The sequence below is a fragment of the Trichechus manatus genome, unplaced genomic scaffold, assembly GCF_000243295.1.
Source record: "Trichechus manatus latirostris isolate Lorelei unplaced genomic scaffold, TriManLat1.0 scaffold00026, whole genome shotgun sequence".
NCBI lineage: Eukaryota > Metazoa > Chordata > Mammalia > Sirenia > Trichechidae > Trichechus > Trichechus manatus.
Window position 1 is genome coordinate 10,430,487 of NW_004443962.1, and position 20,452 is coordinate 10,450,938.

Sequence of the window (20,452 nt, forward strand, 5' to 3'; positions counted from 1 at the left end):
ATTAAACAAATGAGCAGAGGAGAGATGGAGTAAGATAGATGCCAAGACACATGGAGATCTCCAAGGAACCAGGAAGCAGAAGCTGAAGCGCTCTGAATTCAGACTTGTAGCCTCCTAAACTGTGAGAAAATAAATTTCTGTTTGTTAAAGCCATACACTTGTGGTATTTCTGTTACACTAGCACTAGATAACTAAGACATCGTGATTAAACCATGATTCCAACCTGAGTCTGTCTACCCAAATCCTGTGCTTTTGAGAGATAATACATCTTTCAGCTTTGTAACTCAAAAGAGAGAACTGTCTTACAGAGGACTTTACATTATACACTATATACCTCAGACTCTCTTCAACCTTAAAATTAAATTGTGTTCACAAGGAGATACTGCATGCATATGTGCACCTCTGGCCTTGTGATGAGCGTGTCTTTTCTTCCTAAATGAGTCTTGCAATGAGGGACACGCTGTACAGAAAGATCAGAAGGCAGTTTACACAGTTCCTCACAGAGGCGTTACTGGCAAGGTCCCTACATTGCAGAAAACGGATTTGACAGACGTCTAGAGTTGATCTGACTTAGGAAGACCGACTACACCAAATTCCCAATAAAGTGCTGTTCATATTCACGCGCTCAGATTTTCCAATTCATGAATTTGCAGTGAGTAAATAGCTCCCCAGCTGACTGAAATCCTCGTGTTCTCCAGTGTTTCATGAAGGTAAGGGTCCTGGGTGGAGCTGAGTGTCTATAAAGAGTGATGGATAGTCATTCGCTTGGTTATTCAACTAGTATTTATTGTATATCTTCCTTGTGCCAGGCTTCGTGTCCCAGAATAGGGAACACTTCCCTAGGAACACACCGCTGACATCCCTCAGGACAGGTGTTGCTCACTTCTGGACAGAGCTGGAAAAACACTGCCGAATTCTTGCCACTGGGTCCACGTTTCCATACTCTGTGCAGACCATCTGCTTCTCATCCACACATTCTTTCTTTATGTTATCCCTACTGATTAAGTTACTGCTTTCTTTCACATTCATTTCAAAAGCTTTGCCTACTGATTTCTAACCTTGCAACACATCCTGACTTTTTTTGAAGCAGCTTCTGGATTGAGCTGGTTTTTATCCACTGCACACAGCAACTCTTACTAGACTATTAATCCACAGTCAACTAGAGGGCACCTAACAACAACAACAAAGTTATCTGATTTATTTCCAAGTTCTTGGAGGGAAAGGGGAGAGGAGTGCCCTACTGTGACCTCCAGGGACTGAATATGGTAAAGGTGAGGAATTTTTGCTCTAGAAATAGCAGCTGCAAATGCAGTTTATGAAGAAAATGTCCTACAGGTTAGGGAACGTCCTTGTTAAGCTCAGATGCAAAGCGTAATCTAGTCTTTGTCTCAGCATCTTTCAATGAAGTAGTTACTACCAGTTGTATCAACTTTGAACAAAGAAGACGCTGGTTCAAGCCCTAGGAGAAATGCGCTATTTCAAATAGATGCTACCTTAAACGATCTGCATGGCCATATGCACAAGTCTTTGTCTACAGACAGTCATATAATGATAATTATAACAATAGTTGACATACATCAAATGCTTACCATGTACCAGGCACAGTTCTAAGCACTTTACAGAAATTAACTCATATACAACAGATCATTTATTCAATGTATGGATAAAGTTTGGTATGTATGTGTATAACTTTTTAAAATAACTTGTGTATTGTTAATTACAAGAGCATCTGCCTATATTTGTCTTCTTTGATGATATATCCACAGCTCCTAGTTCAGTGCCTAACCTGTAGTAAGCAGGGCATTAAAGGCTGTTGAACAGATATATTTTACCTTGGAATATACATTCCCTTATTTTTATGCCACATTTTGGCTTTCTTTTCATTTTTCCTATACTTGTTTCCCCTACATGGTCTAACAGTGGTAGTGTACTTGCTGTTCCCCAGGACTTTCCCAATGGCTGCTGTCTTAGTTATCTAGTGCTGCTATAATAGAAATACCACAAGTGGATGGCTTTAAGAAGTGAATTTATTTTCTCAGTTTAGGAGGCTAGGAGTCCAAATTCATGGTGCCGGCTCTAGGGGAAGGCTTTCTCTCTCTGTCCGGTCTTGAGTAAGGTTCTTGTCTCTTCAGCTTCTGCTTCCTGGTTCCTTGGAAATTTCTGTGTGTCTTGGCATCTATGTTACCCCATCTCTTTTCCTCCATCTCTGCTTTTTTTCTTGTCCTTATCTGCTCTTTTGATATCTTGGAAGAGATTGACTCAAAATATACCCTACACTAATGCTACCTCATTAATATGACAAAGACAACCCATTCCCAAATGAGATTATAACCACAGGCATAAAACCCGAAACCAAATCCGTTGCCATCAAGTTGATTCTGACTCATAGTGGCCCTATAGGACAGAGTAGAACTGCCCCATAGGGTTTCCAAGGAGCAGCTGGTGGATTCAAACTGCCGACCTTTTGGTTAGCAGCCGAGCTCTTACCCACTGTGCCACCTGGGCTGCACATTGAGGTTAGGATTTACAACACATTTTTTACAACACAATTCAAACCATATTAGCTGCTTTAGGTTTGTGGCAGGGAGAATGGGGACCAACAGAGAGCGTGAGGTCAGGTGTGGTGTGTGCAGTAGAGGAAGGGATTTTGATGACAAGGGATGAAAACTCCACTAATGGCTCTCTGTTGTTTTGCTTCTTGTAGGCTTTCAGTGCTGAAATGGCAGAGAATAAGTCCATGTTACCAAGTCACAACAGTTTCAGCGGTGAGTAAGAAATTCACAAGCCTAGAAATAGTCTCCCACCAAGAGTCTACTCTTGATCATCTGAACTAATGGAAGGGAAAAGAAGAATAAATAAGTCAAATATATTTAGTTGTGCACCTGTTCAGATACCAACCTGCTCTGTACCTGACCTGACCATGATTCTATTCTTGTTCAGTCCAGTTTCATGAGATGAACAGAGAGGCTAAGTTGCAGTAAGTAGTCCAGAGTGGTTAGCACGACAAATGAAATTAAGAAATGCCTGTAATTTTTTTCCTAAGAAAAAGTTCTGCCCTTTCTGCTATGAACATATAAATTAGATTACTCATTAGTAATTATAGAAAACACATCCAGATAAACGGATTAACCCAATCTTCCTAAGCCTGACTAATCATTGCAATCATGATGGAAACTTTGAAAAACAAAACAAACAAAAAAATATATATCTAGAGATTCTGATTCAGGAACTCTGGACCTGGGCCAAGCATGCATATGTTTGAATACTCCTCAGCAATTTTGCTGCTGAGCCAGGTTCGGGGATTACTGGTTTAAATCAGTCCTCGGTGTTGGAGGCTGGTGAAGGATTGACTTCATCTCATGACTCCACTCCTTTAATGGAATTTGAGCGTACTGAGATGGAATTGCTTCATGACATCTAAGATATGAACTTCAGAAGTAGTCTTTTTAATTTACAGTATTCCATGCTGTTAAGAATGCTACGCATTCAACGAGCAATAGAAACTGTTAGGGCATTTCCCATTAGGGTCAGAATGATTGGCATCTACTCTTTAATAAAAGAATTCACCCATGGATGGTCAATTGTCAAGCAGTGCTGGAAGTGAAGAAGGGGGAACTTTAAAGAGTTCTGGTCTGGGATTGTGCCTCTTATGAGCCTGTTTATTCCTGTGTAAAATGATAACAGACTATTGTTAGGATCATTGAGGATTCTGTGTGCAAACGTTTTCTGGAAATTGCAAAGCATTAAACAAATGCCAGGGGATAATGATAAATGAGAGAATGGACCAACTCCTCAGGTGTCTCAGAGGAGGGGGATACTCCTCTTGACTGGAAGGGATCAAAAATGGTTTCGTGGATGAGATGATTCTAAGCTGGGCTTGAAAATGGCAAGATTTTCAATATGCAGAGTTGGTGGGATTTGGTACCCAGGATGAAGACAACTCAGAGGAACACCAATGCAGTGTGTATTTGGGGGACCACAGGGAATTCAGGCTAGCCAGATAAATGGAGTTTTAGGTGAGGATGATATAGGAAAGGAGCATATAAATGTCTGTATATTGTTAATCTGAACAATGGGGGCAAGCATCACCATTTACTTTAGGAATTCTTGAAGACATCTCTAAAGGAATCATAGCATGGACCATCATTGACATTAATAAAGATGATCTCAGATCATCAAGGAAAGGTTAAACTGCTTAGGAAGGCAGGGAAGTGTGTTTCCATTGGAAATATTTAACCAGTGTTGTTGTGTGCTGTCAAGTCGATTTTGACTCATAGCAATCCTATGTGACACAGTAGAACTGCCTCATAGGGTTTTCTAGATTATAATCTTTATGAGAGAAGATTGCCAGATATTGTCTCCCTTGGAGCTCTAGGGTGCTAAACATTTAGTTAGCAGTAGAATGCTTAACCACTGTGCTACCAGGGCTCCATTTGGTGCAATGGTTAAGAACTTGGCTGCTAACCAAAATGTGGGCAGTTCCAATCCACCAGCCACTCCTTGGAAACCCTACGGGGCACTTCTGCTCTGTCCTATAGGGTCGTTATGAGTTGGAATCATCTCAGTGGCAATGGGTATTTAACTAATAGTTAAACATATTTTGGTGCTAGAAGGGTATCCTTTAGTGATCTGAACAATTTAGTTGTTAGGAGAACAATTCATTTATCTTGCTAATTATGAATAAATGAAGTACCACCATGTATTGTTTTTATTTTTTCTAAAAAGTAATATAAGTTCCTATGGGGCCCTGCTGGCGCAGTGGTTAAGTGTTTGGCGGGCGCAGTGGTTAAGTGTTTGGCTGCTGACCAAAAGGTCGGCAGTTCAAATCCACCAGCTGCTCCTTGGAAATCCTATGGAGCAGTTCTCCTCTGTCCTATAGGGTTGCTATGAGTCAAAATCAACTCAACATCAGTGGGTTTGATTTTTTTTTTTTAAGCAGAACAAGGGTTAAAAAAATATTCCCCCCATTTAAGAACTGTTGTCACTTGTCACTGTTGTCTAAAACACTGACTTTTATTTTTACTCAAAGGGAGGCCATTGTCCCCCTTTTCTAGGTCTGTCCTGCTACTTTTTCATAGCTCCTGGTATGCCCAGACCAGTTGCCATCAAGTCATTTCTAACTCATGGTGACCCATGTGTATCAGAGTAGAACTGTGCTCCATAGCGTTTTCAATGGCTGATTTTTTAGGAGTAGATTGATCACCAGGCCTTTCTTCCAAGGTGCCTCTGTTGTTGTTGTTAGGTGCCATCAAGTTGATTCCGACTCATAGCGACCCTGTGAACAACAGAACAAAACACTGCCCTGTGCTGCACCATACTCATAATCCTTGTTATGCTTGAGCTCATTGTTGCAGCCACTGTGTCAGTCCATCTCGTTGAGGGTCTTCCTCTTTTTTGCTGACCCTCTACTTTAACAAGCAGGATGTCTTTCTCTAGGGACTGATCTCTCCTGACAACATGCCCAATGTATGTAAGATGTAGTTTCACCATCCTTGCTTCAAAGGAGCATTCTGGTTGTACTTCTTCCAAGACAGATTTGTGCATTCTTTTGGCAGTCCATGGTATATTCAACATTCTTCGCCAACACTACAATTCAAAGGCGTCAATTCTTTTTTGGTCTTCCTTATTCATTGTCCAGCTTTTGCCTGCATATGAGGTGATTGAAAACACCATGGCCTGGGTCAGGCGCACCTTAGTCCTCAAGATGACATCTTTGCTTTTCAACACTTTAAAGAGGTCTTTTGCAGCAGATTTGCCCAATGCAATGCATGTTTTGATTTCTTGACTGCCGCTTCCATGGGTGTTGATTGTGGATCCAAGCAAAATGAAATCCTTGACAACTTCAATCTTTTCTCCGTTTATCATGATGTTGCTTATTGGTCCAGTTATGAGGATTTTTGTGTTCTTTATGTTGACGTGTAATCCATACTGAAGGCTTCGGTCTTTGATCTTCATCAGTAAGTGCTTTAAGTCCCCTTCACTTTCAGCAAGAAAGGTTATGTCATCTGCATAACACAGGTTGTTAATGAGTCTTCCTCCAATCCTGATGCCCCGTGCTTCTTCATATAGTCCAGCTTCTTGGATTATTTGCTCAGCATACAGATTAAATAGGTATGGTGAAAGGATGCAACCCTGAGACACACCTTTCCTGACTTTAAACCACGAAGTATCCCCTTGTTCTGTCCGAACAACTGTCTCTTGATCTATGTACAGCTTCCCCATGAGGACAATTAAGTGTTCTGGAATTCCCATTCTTCGCAATGTTATCCATAATTTGTTATGATCCACACAGTCGAATGCCTTAGCACAGTCAATAAAATACAGGTAAACATCTTTCTGGTATTTTCTGCTTTCATCCAGGATCTGTCCGATATCAGCAATGATATCCCTGGTTCCACGTCCTCTTCTGAATTGGGCTTGAATTTCTGGCAGTTCCCTGTCGATATACTGCTGCAGCTGCTTTTGAACGATCTTTAGCAAAATTTTACTTGCATGTGGTATTAATGATATTGTTCGATAATTTCCACATTTGGTTGGATCACCTTTCTTGGGAATAGGTATAAATATGGATCTCTGCCAGTCAGTTGTCCAGGTAACTGTCTTCCAAATTTCTTGGCATAGACAGGTGAGCACTTCCAGTGCTGCATCCGTTTGTTGAAACATCTCAATTGATATTCCATCAATTCCTGGAGCCTTGTTTTTCACCAGTGCCTTCAGTGCAGCTTGGACTTCTTTCCTCAGTACTGTCAGTTCCTCATCGTGTGCTACCTCTTCAAATGGCTGAACGTCGACCAATTCTTTTTAGTATAATGACTGTATTCCTTCCATCTTCTTTTGATGCTTCCTGCGTCATTTAATATTTCCCCCCATAGAATTCTTCACTATTGCAACTCGAGGCTTGAATTTTTTCTTCAGTTCTTTCAGCTTGAGAAATGCTGAGCATGATCTTCCCTTTTGGTTTTCTATCTCCAGCTCTTTGCATATGTGACTATAATACTTTACTTTGTCTTCTCGAGCCGCTCTTTGAAATCTTCAGTTCTTTTACTTTTATCATTTCTTCCTGTTGCTTTAGCTACTTGATATTCAAGAGCAAGTTTCAGAGTCTCTTCTGACATCCATTTAGGTCTTTTCTTTCTCTCCTGTCTTTTGAATGACCTCTTGCTTTCTTCATGTATGATGTCATCCCACAACTAGTCTGGTCTTCGGTCATTAGTGTTCAACGCGTCTAATCTATTCTTGAAATGGTCTCTAAATTCAGGTGGTAGATACTCAAGGTTGTACTTTGGCTCTCATGGACTAGTTCTAGTTTTCTTCAGTTTCAGCTTGAATTTGAATATGAGTAATTGATGGTCTGTTCCGCAGTTGGCCCCGGCCTTCTTCTGACTGATAATATCGAGCTTTTCCATTGTCTCTTTCCACAAATGTAGGCTATTTGATTCCTGTGTATTCCATCTGGCGAGGTCCACGTGTACAGTCACCGTTTATGTTAGTGAAAAAAGGTATTTGCAATGAAGAAGTCATTGGTCTTGCAAAATTCTATCATGTGATCTCCAGCATCATTTCTGTCATAAAGGCCATATTTTCCAACTACAGATTCTTCTTCATTTCCAACTTATGCATTCCAATCACCAGTAATTATCAATGCATCTTGATTGCATCTTCAATCAATTTCAGACTGCAGAAGCTGGTAAAAATCTTCAATTTCTTCATTCTTGGTGCGTAAATTTGAATAATAGTCATATTAACTGGCCTTCTTTGTAGGCGTATGGATATTATCCTACCACTGATAGGGTTATACTTTAGAATAGATCTTGAAATGTTCTTTTTGATCATGAAGGCATTGCCATTCCTCTTCAAGTTGTCATTCCCAGCATAGTAGACCATATGATTGTCCGATTCAAAATGGCCAATACCCGTCCATTTCAGCTCACTAACGTCTAGGATATGGATGTTTATGCATTCCATTTCATTTTTGACAATTTCCAGTTTCCCTAGATTCATACTTCATACATTCCACGTTCCAATTATTAATGGATGTTTGCAGCTGTTTTTTCTCATTTTGCATCATGCCACATCAGCAAATGAAGGTCCTGAAAACTTGACTCCATCCATGTCATTAATGTCAACCCTACTTTGAGGAGGCAACTCTTCCCCAGTCGTATTTTGAGTGCCTTCCAGCCTGGGGGGCTCGTCTTCTGGGAATATATCAGACAGTGTTCCATTGCTATTCATAAGGTTTTCACCAGCAGTTCTTTTCAGAAGTAGACTGCCGGGTCCTTCTTCCTAGTCTGTCTTAGTCTGGAAGCTCAGCTGAAACCTGTCCACCATGGGTGATCCTGCTCGTATCTGAATACCAGTGGCATAGCTTCCAGCATCACAGCAACATGCAAGCCCCCACGGTATGACAAATTGACAAGACACGTGGGGGAAGGGGCCGCTGGGTAGATTCAAACCTCCAGGCTTTCAGTTAGCAGCCGTGCACACTAACTGCTTGCACCACCCGGGGACTCCATGGCCACTACTTACTAGCCCTATAACCATAGGCAAGTTGCTTAATAACTCTCTGAATCAGTTTCCTCGTGTGTAAGATGGGGCGATTAATAGTACCTATCTCATAGGGCTGTAAGAATTGAATAAAATAATACATGTAAGGCACATGGAACAATGTCTGGACTATAGTAAGTGCTCAACTTACTTTTTCCCCTCAAAATATGTTTCTAAGATTCATCTTGGTCACTCAAATTCATTTCTTTTCATTGCTGTAATAATATTCCATTATTGAAGGACATTTTGGGTTGTCTCCAATTTTTTGCTGTTAGAAACAAGAATGTGAACTTTTTGTACACATCTGCTGATACACTGGTATAAAAGTCTCTTTAAGTTATATAAGTATAGGATCATTTCAGTTTTACCCCATCATGAATGTATAGGAGTTCAGTTGCTCTACATCTTGATATTGTGAGACGTCTCAATTTTTGCCAGTCTGGTGGGTGATTTTTAATTTCCCTGATTATCAATGAAGATAAGTATCTTTTCATTTATATGGGCCATTTGTGTGTCCTTTTCTGTAAAATCTTTTGCCTTTTTCTTAATGACTTGAGGGAATTCTGTATATATTCTTTTTTTTTTTTAATTGTGCTTTAAGTGAAAGTTTACAATTCAAGTTAGTCTCTCGTACAAAAATTTATACATACATTATTTTGTGACTCTACTTGCTTTCCCTTTATTGTGACAGCACACTCTTCCTTTCCACCCCAGATTTCCAGTGTTCATTCAACTAGGTCCTGACCCTCTCTGCCTTCTCATCTCGCCTGTGGACGAGAGCCGCTCATTTAACCTCATGTATCTACTTGAGCGCACTCAAGAAGCACACTCTTCATGAGTATCATGTTATGTCCCATAGTCCAGTCTAATCTTTGTCTGAAGAGTTGGCCTCGGGAATGGTTTTAGTTTTGGGCTAACAGAGAGCCCGGGGGCCATGTCTTCCAGGGTCCCTCCAGTCTCAATTAAACCATTAAGTCTGGTCTTTTTACTAGAATTTGAGTTGTACACCCCACTTTTCTCATGCTCCCTCAGGGACTGTCTGTTGTGTTCCCTGTGAGGGCAGTCATTGTGGTCGCCAGGAACCATCTAGTTCTTCTGGTCTCAGGCTGATGAAGTCTCTGGTTATGTGGCTCTTTCTGTCTTTTGGGCTAATGCTTTCCTTGTGTCCATGGTGTTCTTCATTCTCCTTTACTCCAGGTGGGTTGGGATCAATTGATGCATCTTAGATGGCCACTCACTATCTTTTAAGACCCCAGACGCCACTCACCAAAGTGGGATGCAGAGCATTTTCTTAAACTTTGTTATGCCAATTGACCTAGATGTTCCCTATCTATATATTCTTGACACTACCTCACTTATTAATTTTTCTTTCAGCTGGTCTGTTGCTCTGTTGTTTTTTTTTTTTTTTTTTTTTTTTTTTCAGTTTGGGTTCAGAGCCACCCTACTCCATCAGAAAAAATTCTTCTTTTAATGGGGGCGGGGGAAGTACATGTTGGTGGGTTGGACTCAGGTGCTATTTCCTTTTCTGCTGGGATATATTATATCCATTAGCAGCAGCAGCCAAGCCTCAGATGCTCATTGTGGAGGTGGGGAAACAGCCGGATGTCCAAAATGTCCTGTCCTGCACAGGGAAGCTATAAGAAAGAATCCCAGGTAGTGGGATTGTATTTCTTCTTTTCATTATACTTTGATAATTTTCCAATTTTTCAACAATAAACATGTTATTTAGAAAAAAATTTTTTTTTTTTAGAAAAGAAAGAATTTTCACTCTTTAAACTCTGTGGCTTCCAGAGATATTTGATTTTAACCTGGACAGTAGCAAGAGGTTAAGGAAAATCCTATTCATCAGGAAATAATAGTTGGTTAACATCCAGGATGAGGTCACAGGTGAACTCATTTGTGAACTGACAGATGCAACACAGCAAAGGGCAAGACATGACAAAGCTTTGGTGGCACAGTGGCTGCTAACCAACAGGTCGGCAGGTTGAATCCACCAGCCGCTCCTTGGAAACCCTACGGGGCAGGGCAGTTCTACTCTGTCCCATAGGGTTGCTATGAGTTGGAATCAACTTGATGGCAATGGGTTTGGTTTTTTGGTGTTGATTGCTGACAGTGGTGACAGTAGTCTCCGGGTAAACACTAGTTACGGTGTTTTCTTCTGCACTGTTTTAAAACCTGACTTCTGTGGTTGCTTATGACACTTGTTCCAGTCTCCCAGTGGACTAGAGAGGAGAAAAGAGAAAATGGGCTCAAAGCTAATTCTCCTGCCATCAATCTGATGGGATCCAACATGGAAAAGATGAGGGAGGCGGAAGCATGGATCCACAGGCTGCTGAAACTCCAGGGGCACCACGTCATTGAGAATAATCACATCTTCTACCTTGGGACAAAGGAACATGACATTTTGTCTCGGCTTCAGAAAACCTCAAGTGTCTCCATCTCAGAGATTATCGATTCAGGAAAGGCAAAGTTAGAGATTAAAGGAGCCCGAGCTGACCTCATTGAGGTGGTTATGAAGATTGAACATGTGCTGTGTGACATTCAGGAGGAAATGGCAAAAAGAAGGGAGCAAGATCTTTGGAGCTTATTAGGTGAGTAGCTTTCTATTAAGTTAGTAAAGTCAGCTCTGTTAACTGTTCCTTCTATCAGGTATGGGTATGCATGTATGTATGTGGGTAATATAAGTACCAACCATTCTGCCTTATGAGTGATATATGTACCAAGTATTCTGCCTTCCCCCCTTACAGAAAGCATTGGTGAAAGACAGGCTTATGATTTTGGATCTATTTACTAGCTATGTGATATTGGGCAAATCACTTAACTTCTCTGAGTTTTCACTTTTCTTACTTGTAAAATTGTGTTAGTTATTTCAGTGGTGGGTGTTATAATGATCAAATGAGACACTAGCGTGACATCTCATTGAAAACCTTGAAGTGTTAAATATCATAGTGTTTTCTGTCATTCCTTAATGTCTTCTTACGCTTATCTCTTTTTACTAATAGGCATCCTGAGTAGAAATAGAAACATTATGAATGAGCAACACGATTATATATTATCATTACAGCATTGGGGGATCTATTAATACTTTTTTTCCTCACATCTCCTCAGCCTCATAATCCAAACCACCTGAGAACTAATTTACTACCTCTCTGTTTTATCCTGACTTCTCACAGTATGGCAGTTCTCCTTGCATGTCCTAAGCTGTGTGAGGCATACAATTTAAACTAGCTAATCTCTTCCTCCAACTTTCTAGAATTTGCTTCATCAACTTTCTTTGCAAATCTTTCCCCTCTCACAGAAAATTAAGGCAAACTTTTATGTTACTCATTTTTAGGACAATGGACTGGTCAGCAACCAAAAAAGCAGGATGAAATGAAAGGAAATAGCAATCGTGTGAAATTTCCTGTAATGTTTTCAACTCAAGCACTTCAGGATAAAAAGAAACAGTTTGAAAAGTGTGGTTTTCAGGTTATAAAGGTATGCCTAATTAAGGGGAGGATCTGACTCATCTGTCTATTCATTAACTTGGTTCTGTGGCTACAAGAAAAGCTCACCTGCTGATATTCTGAGCTAGCTGCTTGTTGGCTTGGAATCTTAGGAATAAAACTGGAAGGAGGGCAGGGAAGTGCAGGCAAAAGGGGTATAGGTGGAATCAGGAGGTAGAAATGATGTCAGGATGTACAGCAGGGCACATATAAGACCCAGGAAAGAGCTATCTGCCTATCTTAGAGCAAAATAAAATAAATGGAATAGCATTTATCATACTGTATTATAATTGTTTACCCATTTTTATCCTTCACTAAACTGTGAGCACTACGAGGGCAGATGTCCTGTTGACGATTTCATTACCAGTGCCTAGTACATAGAGATTGCTCTTGGACTTTTTATTAAATGAATTTATCAAAGAAGGGACTGGATCGGGAGCTTTGAAGAGATAGAAGCCAAAGTGGGCAAGGACTGGGGAAAGGAGAGACTCCTATATGACTTTATATGAAAAGCAAATTGTATGCAAAGGAATTTGCACGGAAGCACCTTTACTTTTGAAGCAGTGTAACAGGCAGTTTGATTAGCAGTTCTCCAATCTCTTTATCCGTTTTCATTTCCTTGGGTTACAGGTAGAGAAGATAAACAATGAGGTTCTGAATACTGTCTTCCAAGCAAAGAAGAAAATGATGGCAGGGAGGTCACGTAATGTACTTGTGAGCCACGGATTGTTTCATCGAGTCCCACACCAGTTCTGCAATATGGTCTGCAGAGTTGGCTTTCAAAGAATGTACCAAATGCCCTGCGGTAGGTGTCAGCCCCTCACAGTCAGGGCTCTCTATGTGGGAACTGGTGCGCAGACATCAACAGATGACTCACCACTAATAACGTTTGTTGCTGTGGGGAGGGGATTATTTGCAACTGAGATTTAGAGGTGAAGTCATTTGGAAAGGATCGTATTTTTTATTTTTCCTTTATATCGTTTGTTGATGCTGGGTTTTATTTTGATGAAAGTGTGAGCAATAAGATCTGTAGGTCACTGTTTTTCTCCTTTCTGTGTTGCTGTGTTCTATCTGCAGGGAGCACCTTCCTTGGAGTGGTTTTTTTTTTTTTTCCTTAGTTATCTTTCACCAAAATTACTATCAACACCACTGAACCATCTTCATCCCTTAAATTTCCTGAATTTAATGAAGTTAGTCTTTTCTATCCTCTTCATTTCCTGCAGCCAGATAATGAATGAATTGGGTATCATCCAGCAGGTGAAGTCAATAACATTTTAAAAGCCTTCTCAGCCATGGGAGTGGATTGTAGCTTCCATGTCTCTTTTCAGTTGTCAAAAAGTATTGTGTACTTCATTGCTATATTGTCGCCTTTCCTCTTCACCCAACAATGAGAACATTCTGCCTTTAGATCTCTCCAAAGGCAGCTGAGAACTTTAGGAAGAATCATGGGGGAGGAGGGAGGTTGCCTAGCAGTGTAGCTTGATTTTGCCTGGTCCATTAAATACATAGCTCTTTATCTTTGCCTTTGAAAATATGTAGCCTGATCCTTGCTGTGGAGGCAACTCTGATAGTCTTGGTTTCTAGAAAGCAAAGGGTCTGGAAATCATCTTCTTTTTACCCCAGAGAGAGCATAGGTGATACCTGGGGTAAAAATTGAACATAGACGATCTGGGGGTAAAAACAGATAAATGAATTCCCACCAAGAAGTCTTTGAGTGTAACTGGGAAAGTTATGATCACTTTGGTTCCTTCATTGGCAGTCTTAAGAATCCACATCTTTATTTGTTTCTGAAGCCGTTGTGACTGGCTCCTCTGCACGCCCCCTCTAGTTAAACCACTCTTGCTAAGATCATCACTGTCCTATTTTCCAACTCCAGCGAGTGCTCTCCTTTCAGTCACTGTGGCAGACACTGCTAACTGCCTACCCAACATCTATACACATCTTTTTGCCTGAAACATCTAAGACACACACCATCTTTCCATGGAAGACAGTCTCAAAGTTCCATCTAGGCCCATCATTAGCCTCAAGTCCAGGTAGTCCTCTCTATCTTGAAGCTTAAAGGCAAGGTATTGCTCCAAACACACACATTATATAATGATAAGGAAAACTGCAATAAAAACTCCCATTCTGAAAGGGGAGAAGGAAAACACTCAACAGTCACTGTACTCGCTGGCCCATGCCACTCATCACATCCTATTCTGGCAGTGGAGTAAGGCCCTGGTTTTGCCCTCTGGGAAAATCTCAGGTATTGCCACCTTTGATCATTTCTGAAGTAGGCCAAGGGAAGATGCTCTAGAACCCCATGGCCTGCTGATGCACTCCCAGGGGTCCATGTATAACCTCAGAGACTATTGACAGCCAGGCTTGTGGTTTCCTCAGCAATACCAAAACCAAACCAAGCCCACTGCTGATGAGTTGAATCCGATTCATAGCAACCCCAAGGCTATAAATCTTTACAGAAGCAGACTGCCACATCTTTCTTCTGAGGATCAGCTGGTGGGTTCGAACCACCGACCCTTTGGTTAGCAGCCATGTGCTTTAACCAGTGTGCCACCAGGCTTCTTTCAGCAATATAGTTCCTTTAAAAACACAGTAGGTATGGGGCCTATTTCTTCTGGTCAAAGTTTGTGTCTTCAGTAACTCCACCAAGATCCTGTCTCTACATAGTCTTTAAGCCTTACGATTCTAGTCTTTTACCTACTGGCCTCTGTGCTCTGCCCATCTCCCTAGCCCTTAGCTTAACACTCCTACCTTGAGGCAATTCAGACTATAGACTCAATTTGGAGACACTTCTCTTAATGTGACCTGTGCCATGGGCTCATCTCTCTGGGTGGTAAGACCTCTTAACTGAAGGTGCTTGAGAAACCCAGGAGACACAAACTTATCTATCACTGAAGCTGTTTTGCAACCTGTTTTTACCTATTCTTCATTTGGAGTGCAAACACTTTTAGCTTTTTTAGCCCTGCAAGGTTACAAATTATGAGACTCTCAGTCAATTTAGATGGATGTCCATAGCCAGAGTGGCCCTCTGTTAAAAAAGCTTTGTTTTTTATATCTCTGCTGCAGTCTAACCAGTTCTGTTCTGAGTTACCCCTTGCCTGTAGGTCTTGACTGAATGTAGCAAGAAGGAGCCTACAAAGTCTGTTTCTTTATCAGGTTCATTCATTCATTCCACAAGTATTTATTGAGCACATTCTATGGGCCAGGTTCTGTGCTGGGTGCTAGGGATACAGCAGTAAGCAAAACATATCGCATTCCTGACCTCATAATTTATAATCTAGTGAGTTAATCTCTTATACATCCTCTAAATATTGATGTTTTCCTGAGTTCTAACGGACACGTTTTTCCCTCTACAATCTACCCCTGGGTGATTGTACTTATTCCCATGGCTTCAACTCCTCCATGATGGTGACTTCCAAATTTGTAACTTGAACCCCCTTGCCTCTCTCCCAAGTTCTTGTTGTGAGCTGCCATCTAGTCAACTCCCATTCATGTGACCTTATGTACAACAGAACAAAATGTTACCCAGTCCTGCATCATCCTGATAATCACCAGCATGTTCAGGTGCATCATTGCATCTATGGGGCCAGTCTGTCTCACTGAGGGTCTCCCATGGCTTCACTGGTCCTCTACTTCACCAAATATGATGTTCTCCTCCAGTGATTGATACCTCCTAATGGTGTGTCCAAAGCAAGCGAGTCGGACAATGTTCTCTTGTGATCCATAGATTTTCATTGGCTAATTTTTGGAAGTAGATCACCAGGTCTTTCTTCTAGTCTGTGTTAGTCTGGAAGCTCCACTGAAACCTGGCTACTAGGGGTGACCCTGCTGGTATCTGAAGTGACAGTGGCATAGATTCCAACATCATAGCAACATGCAGACCACCACAGTATGACAAACTGACAGATGGGTGGTAGTCTTTTGACTTATAAGTCCGTATTTCTGACAGTCTTTTGGACATCTTCACCTAGATGTCTCACAGGCCCTGAAATTCAGCATACCTCCAAGTCAACTCCTCTTTTCTTTACCATGCTTTTCTCTAAGAAATATGCTCTATTTTTTCTGACACTCCCTAACCTGATTAGTATCATCACAATCTACCTACCAGGTCTCCTAAGCTTGAAACTTTGTTATCATTCCTCCCCTTCTATATCCAGGCAGTTACCCTGTCCTATTGATTCTCATAGGGTCTCAGCCTAGCTTCACCTCTCTATTTCCACTTCCTTACTTCATCTTCCCCTAGGCTTAGACTACTACCTGGTCCTTTCCCTCCCTCAGAACTCATCCCTATCTATATCTATCCTTTACTCTGCCACCAGAATTATCATGCTAGAAAATTCATTTTTGCTTTGTATCTCTATTCCCAGTTGCCTACAAGATAAAAACCAAACTCCTTAGCAAAGCAGATAAGGTTCTAGCTACATGTTATTTCTCCAGCCTAATCACCCACTATGTTTCTCAGCACTCTAGCCATGAGCTTTATAAAGTTCCCTAAACATGCTATATACTTTCATGCCTCTATGTCTTTATATTTACTGTTCCCTTTGCCTGCAATGCTTGTCCTCCTAACTCTTTTTAGCCTGCAAACTCCTATTCTTTCTGCAAGACACAGCTCAAATGGCATCTCCCAGTTGACACCTTCCCCTACTTCTGCAGGCCCAGTGAGTTGCTTCTTCCTCTGTGCTCCTGCACTTCTTGCGTTCTTTTGTTACAGCATCTATAACAAGTACAAAAATTTACAGTCCCACAAAACTCAGGAGTGGGACTTGTTTTCTTTATGGCTCTATAACAGAACTTTACATAGCTCTTATGCTCCCATGTCCACAGATATGGAAAACTCCATTTTGACAGTACAAGGTGAACTCAGTCCTTTTCAGAATCTTCTTAGTGCCTTCAGATTTAAACTCAGTTCCTAGAAGATTTCACCCCTTTTTCTCCCCTTCTCCCTGAGGGTGATCTAGCTGGTGGGAACGCATTGAAGTAATAGTGGTCTGCTTCATGGGCTTCATTTGTCCTTTGCCCCCATCTGTCCTCTGTCCACTTGCTAGATAAGTCACTCTGGGCTTTGGTCACTAGCACCCACCTGTGCTTAAATTTCCTGTGCCCTTTCCTTCTATGTAGGGTCTACACAGGCCATTCTGTGTTGTTTTCATGCCAAAGGAATCCCTTTCCAGACCATGTCTGTACCCCTCCTGCAGCACAGGAAATTTTTGTGTACATCCTATAAACTGAGATATGGGGTCTTTGAGGACAGTACTAGCCTGTTTTCCTGGACATCTTCCTCAGTTATTTCTACTCTCTGCTTAGGAAGCAGGCTACATGGAGAAGCTGCTCCCAGCAGAGACAGGCAACGGTCCCTTCTGCTTTGGGAGCCCTGCCTATTTTTCTGAGATGTCTGTTGTTCCACCTCATCTTGACCCCCACGGCTCTCTGCAGGAGGGGAGGGGGCGCAGCAAAGTGAGCCCTTCTCAGTGTCCCCAAGAGCTCTAGTCACATCCTCTCTAATTCGTCTCTTCCCATCAACTAGAATAACCTTTATCTGCCTTGAGCTGAGAAAACTATTTTTCTTCCTTCCTCTGTCATTTTATGGTATAAACTTTGTGTTCTAGCCATGTGGCTTACAAAACCCTTTTTCTCTCTCAGAAAGCCTGACTCTGAAGACCATATTCTCTGCTGTGAATTAGAAGTAATGATCTCTCTCTCTCACACACACTCTCTCTCTCTCTCTCTCTCACACACACACACATTTTCTGAGGTAATAAGTAGCAAAAGCTTAATAGGTGGAGGAACAAAGGGCTAGAAGAAACTCCCAGGAAAGAAAATCATTGATTTTTATCTCAAAATTTTCCCTTGCTACATAAAATTGTACTATATTATCTGTTTAATATGTGGCGTTCCCTTTGAACTTCTGAGGACAGGGATCATGTCTTAGTCATTTTTGAAGCTCTAGTGCTGCACTGTCCAACATGGGAGCCACTAGCCACATGTGGTTATTGAGCACTTAAAATATGGCTAATCCAAGTAGAGATGTGCTATAAGTGTAACATACACACTGGATTTTGAAGACTTACTTCAAAAGAAAATAATGAAAAATACCTCTTGAATTACTTTTTATATTGATTACATGTTGAAATGATAATATTTTGAATAATTGGGTTAAATAAAAAAATTAATTTTACCTATTTCTTTTTACTATAACATGACTACTACAAAATTTTAAAGTACCTATGTGTCCCACGTTACACTTCTATTTTTAGTGCTGCTCTACAGCCTGAAACAGTGTTTGGTTAAGTCCTGAGTAAATGTAAAGAAAGAGGGAGGGAGGAAAGAAGGAAGGAAAAAAGGAAGAAAGGAATAAGAATATGGCATCAAGGAAGTTTTTAGTTTTCCTCTTCTAAGTAGAGGTAGGAAGAGCATTGAACAAGGATTACCTTGCGGTCCAGAGTTTGACCCTCAGCCTCTTGGATATTCTTAGTACTCTAGAGAAGATAAGACAGATCACAACTATTTATGCCAGAATGTAGAATGTTTATTTCCAGTGGCTGGAATACTTGTGTCTGACTCTAGGATACTCCTTCCTTGGTGTCACAGTACCCAGAATGCTTGATGGGTGGAACATTGCTTGGTGAGCATGCACCTAGATGAAAAGCATGTGGAGATTCTTGGTGGGGTTTTTGCTAGGCCATGGTGAGAACTGGTGACTTATCCCTGCCCCACAATAAAGAATGCCCCTCTAGTGACTAGAATATGGATGTTCCCCAGATCCAGAGTCTCTCTTCCTAAACATTGCAGCGTGCACACTGACACCACTTTTACACGCTTAACATTCCCTTTATTTTGACATCTTTTCTTGATATGCTGCCCATGAGTTTGGGAGACACTCTGCCTTCTCTTATTAGGTGCTAATTGCATTAACCCTATTCTCAAGAGTTCTAGAGATGCCCCTATTTGTAGCAGGTAAAAGTCGAGCGTTGTTCTAAGAGAAATAGAACCTTCTCTCCATTATGCTGTCTTTGTCAGCAGCTTAGTTGATAATGTTGACTTGAGTCACAATCTTTATGAACCTCACATCTGTCATCTCTTAAGTGGAGACAGTACCCAAATCACAGATTAACTGAAGATAATCACTGTAAAAGTGCTTTGAAAACCATAGATTTCTCTAGAAAGTCTAATGGTGTAGTCAGATGTAAGCTATTATTATGTTGATGATAATCAATGATAATTTGCCTCAAGAGAACATCTTTGTGTGTCTGTTACAGACACAGGGACTTGGGACCAGGAGGAGGCAATTATTTGGAGGACCTTAGAGATAATACACATTTAGTACCCAAATACATAATATGATTTGCCAGATCATAATAGTGTTTTTTTTTTTTTTTCTTTTATCAGAGTCAAGATATGGAGCTGGCATATACTTCACCAAGAACCTCAAAAACCTAGCAGACCAGATCAGGAAAACCCCTGCCACTGATAAGCTGATCTATGTGTTTGAGGCTGACGTTCTAACAGGGTCCTTCTGCCAGAGTTGTCAGTTAAATATTGTCCCCCCACCATTGAGTCCTGGAGCCATAGATGGCTATGACAGTGTGGTTGACAATGTTTCCAGCCCTGAAACCTTTGTTATTTTTAGTAGCACCCAAGCTGTGCCCCAGTACCTGTGGACTTGCAGCCAGGATGAAGTATGGTCACGGGATTACTCATCAGGACAGATGATGCTTTCCTCACAGTCATATTGGGGGTGATCCTCAAGAGGCAGCTCTGATTATTAACCTCCACATAATTGTAACAACTGGAATGGCTTTGCTTTAGGGAAACTAATCAAATGATTAACTAACCACCAGTGATTCAAAGAGTGGTTTGAATATGCCAAATGTGTTATCTGATTGGGTTATTGAAGTTACACGCCACATACTAGCATCTTAGTGCCTTCATCTTTGCGTTCGTCTCTTGGGGTTGAGATGGGACCAACTAAAGCACTCTCAGGACCATTTCCTTTACTACAGGCAAGAGAAAAAAAGTTTTCCATGTAATGAGATTTTTCTAATACATAATCCAAGCTTTATATTTTTCCAAATGATGATAGTACAACATATTAGGTCAGCAGGATGATTTTAGATTTTCCAGAGACTCTTATGAAGTGTTTTAAATATCAAAATAAATCACCTTTGTGATGGAAAATTTGACAACGATTATGGGTGATGGTTGTACAACATGATTGTCATGGATTGAATTGTGTCCCCCCAAAAATGTGGGTAGCAACTTGGCTAGGTCATGATTCCCAGTATTGTATGATTGTATTATCTGATGTGATTTCCTTATGTGTTTGTAAACTCTACCACTATGATGAGATTATATGTGATCTCCTCATGTGTTATAAATTCTATCACTGTGATGAGGTTATATTGATGAGGTTGACAAGATTA

General features: G+C 41.0%; 2 protein-coding genes across 11 annotated transcripts in view; one reads left to right on the forward strand and one right to left on the reverse strand.

Moving 5' to 3' along the window:
- PARP9 (poly(ADP-ribose) polymerase family member 9) overlaps positions 1 to 20,289 on the forward strand; it is a 31,503-nt gene extending 11,214 nt beyond the window's left edge. For all 10 annotated transcript variants that reach the window (XM_023728810.1, XM_023728812.1, XM_023728817.1 and 7 more), the window contains 5 exons: positions 2,705 to 2,765; positions 10,755 to 11,135; positions 11,879 to 12,021; positions 12,660 to 12,834; positions 19,419 to 20,289. In XM_023728810.1, coding sequence (XP_023584578.1) covers positions 2,705 to 2,765; positions 10,755 to 11,135; positions 11,879 to 12,021; positions 12,660 to 12,834; positions 19,419 to 19,771 — 1,113 coding nt within the window. In that variant the 3' untranslated portion in view covers positions 19,772 to 20,289. The remainder of the gene's footprint in view (positions 1 to 2,704; positions 2,766 to 10,754; positions 11,136 to 11,878; positions 12,022 to 12,659; positions 12,835 to 19,418) is intronic.
- Positions 1 to 20,452, reverse strand: part of DTX3L (deltex E3 ubiquitin ligase 3L) — a 52,649-nt gene that overhangs the window by 21,364 nt on the left and 10,833 nt on the right. The gene's annotated exons all lie outside the window — the stretch shown is intronic.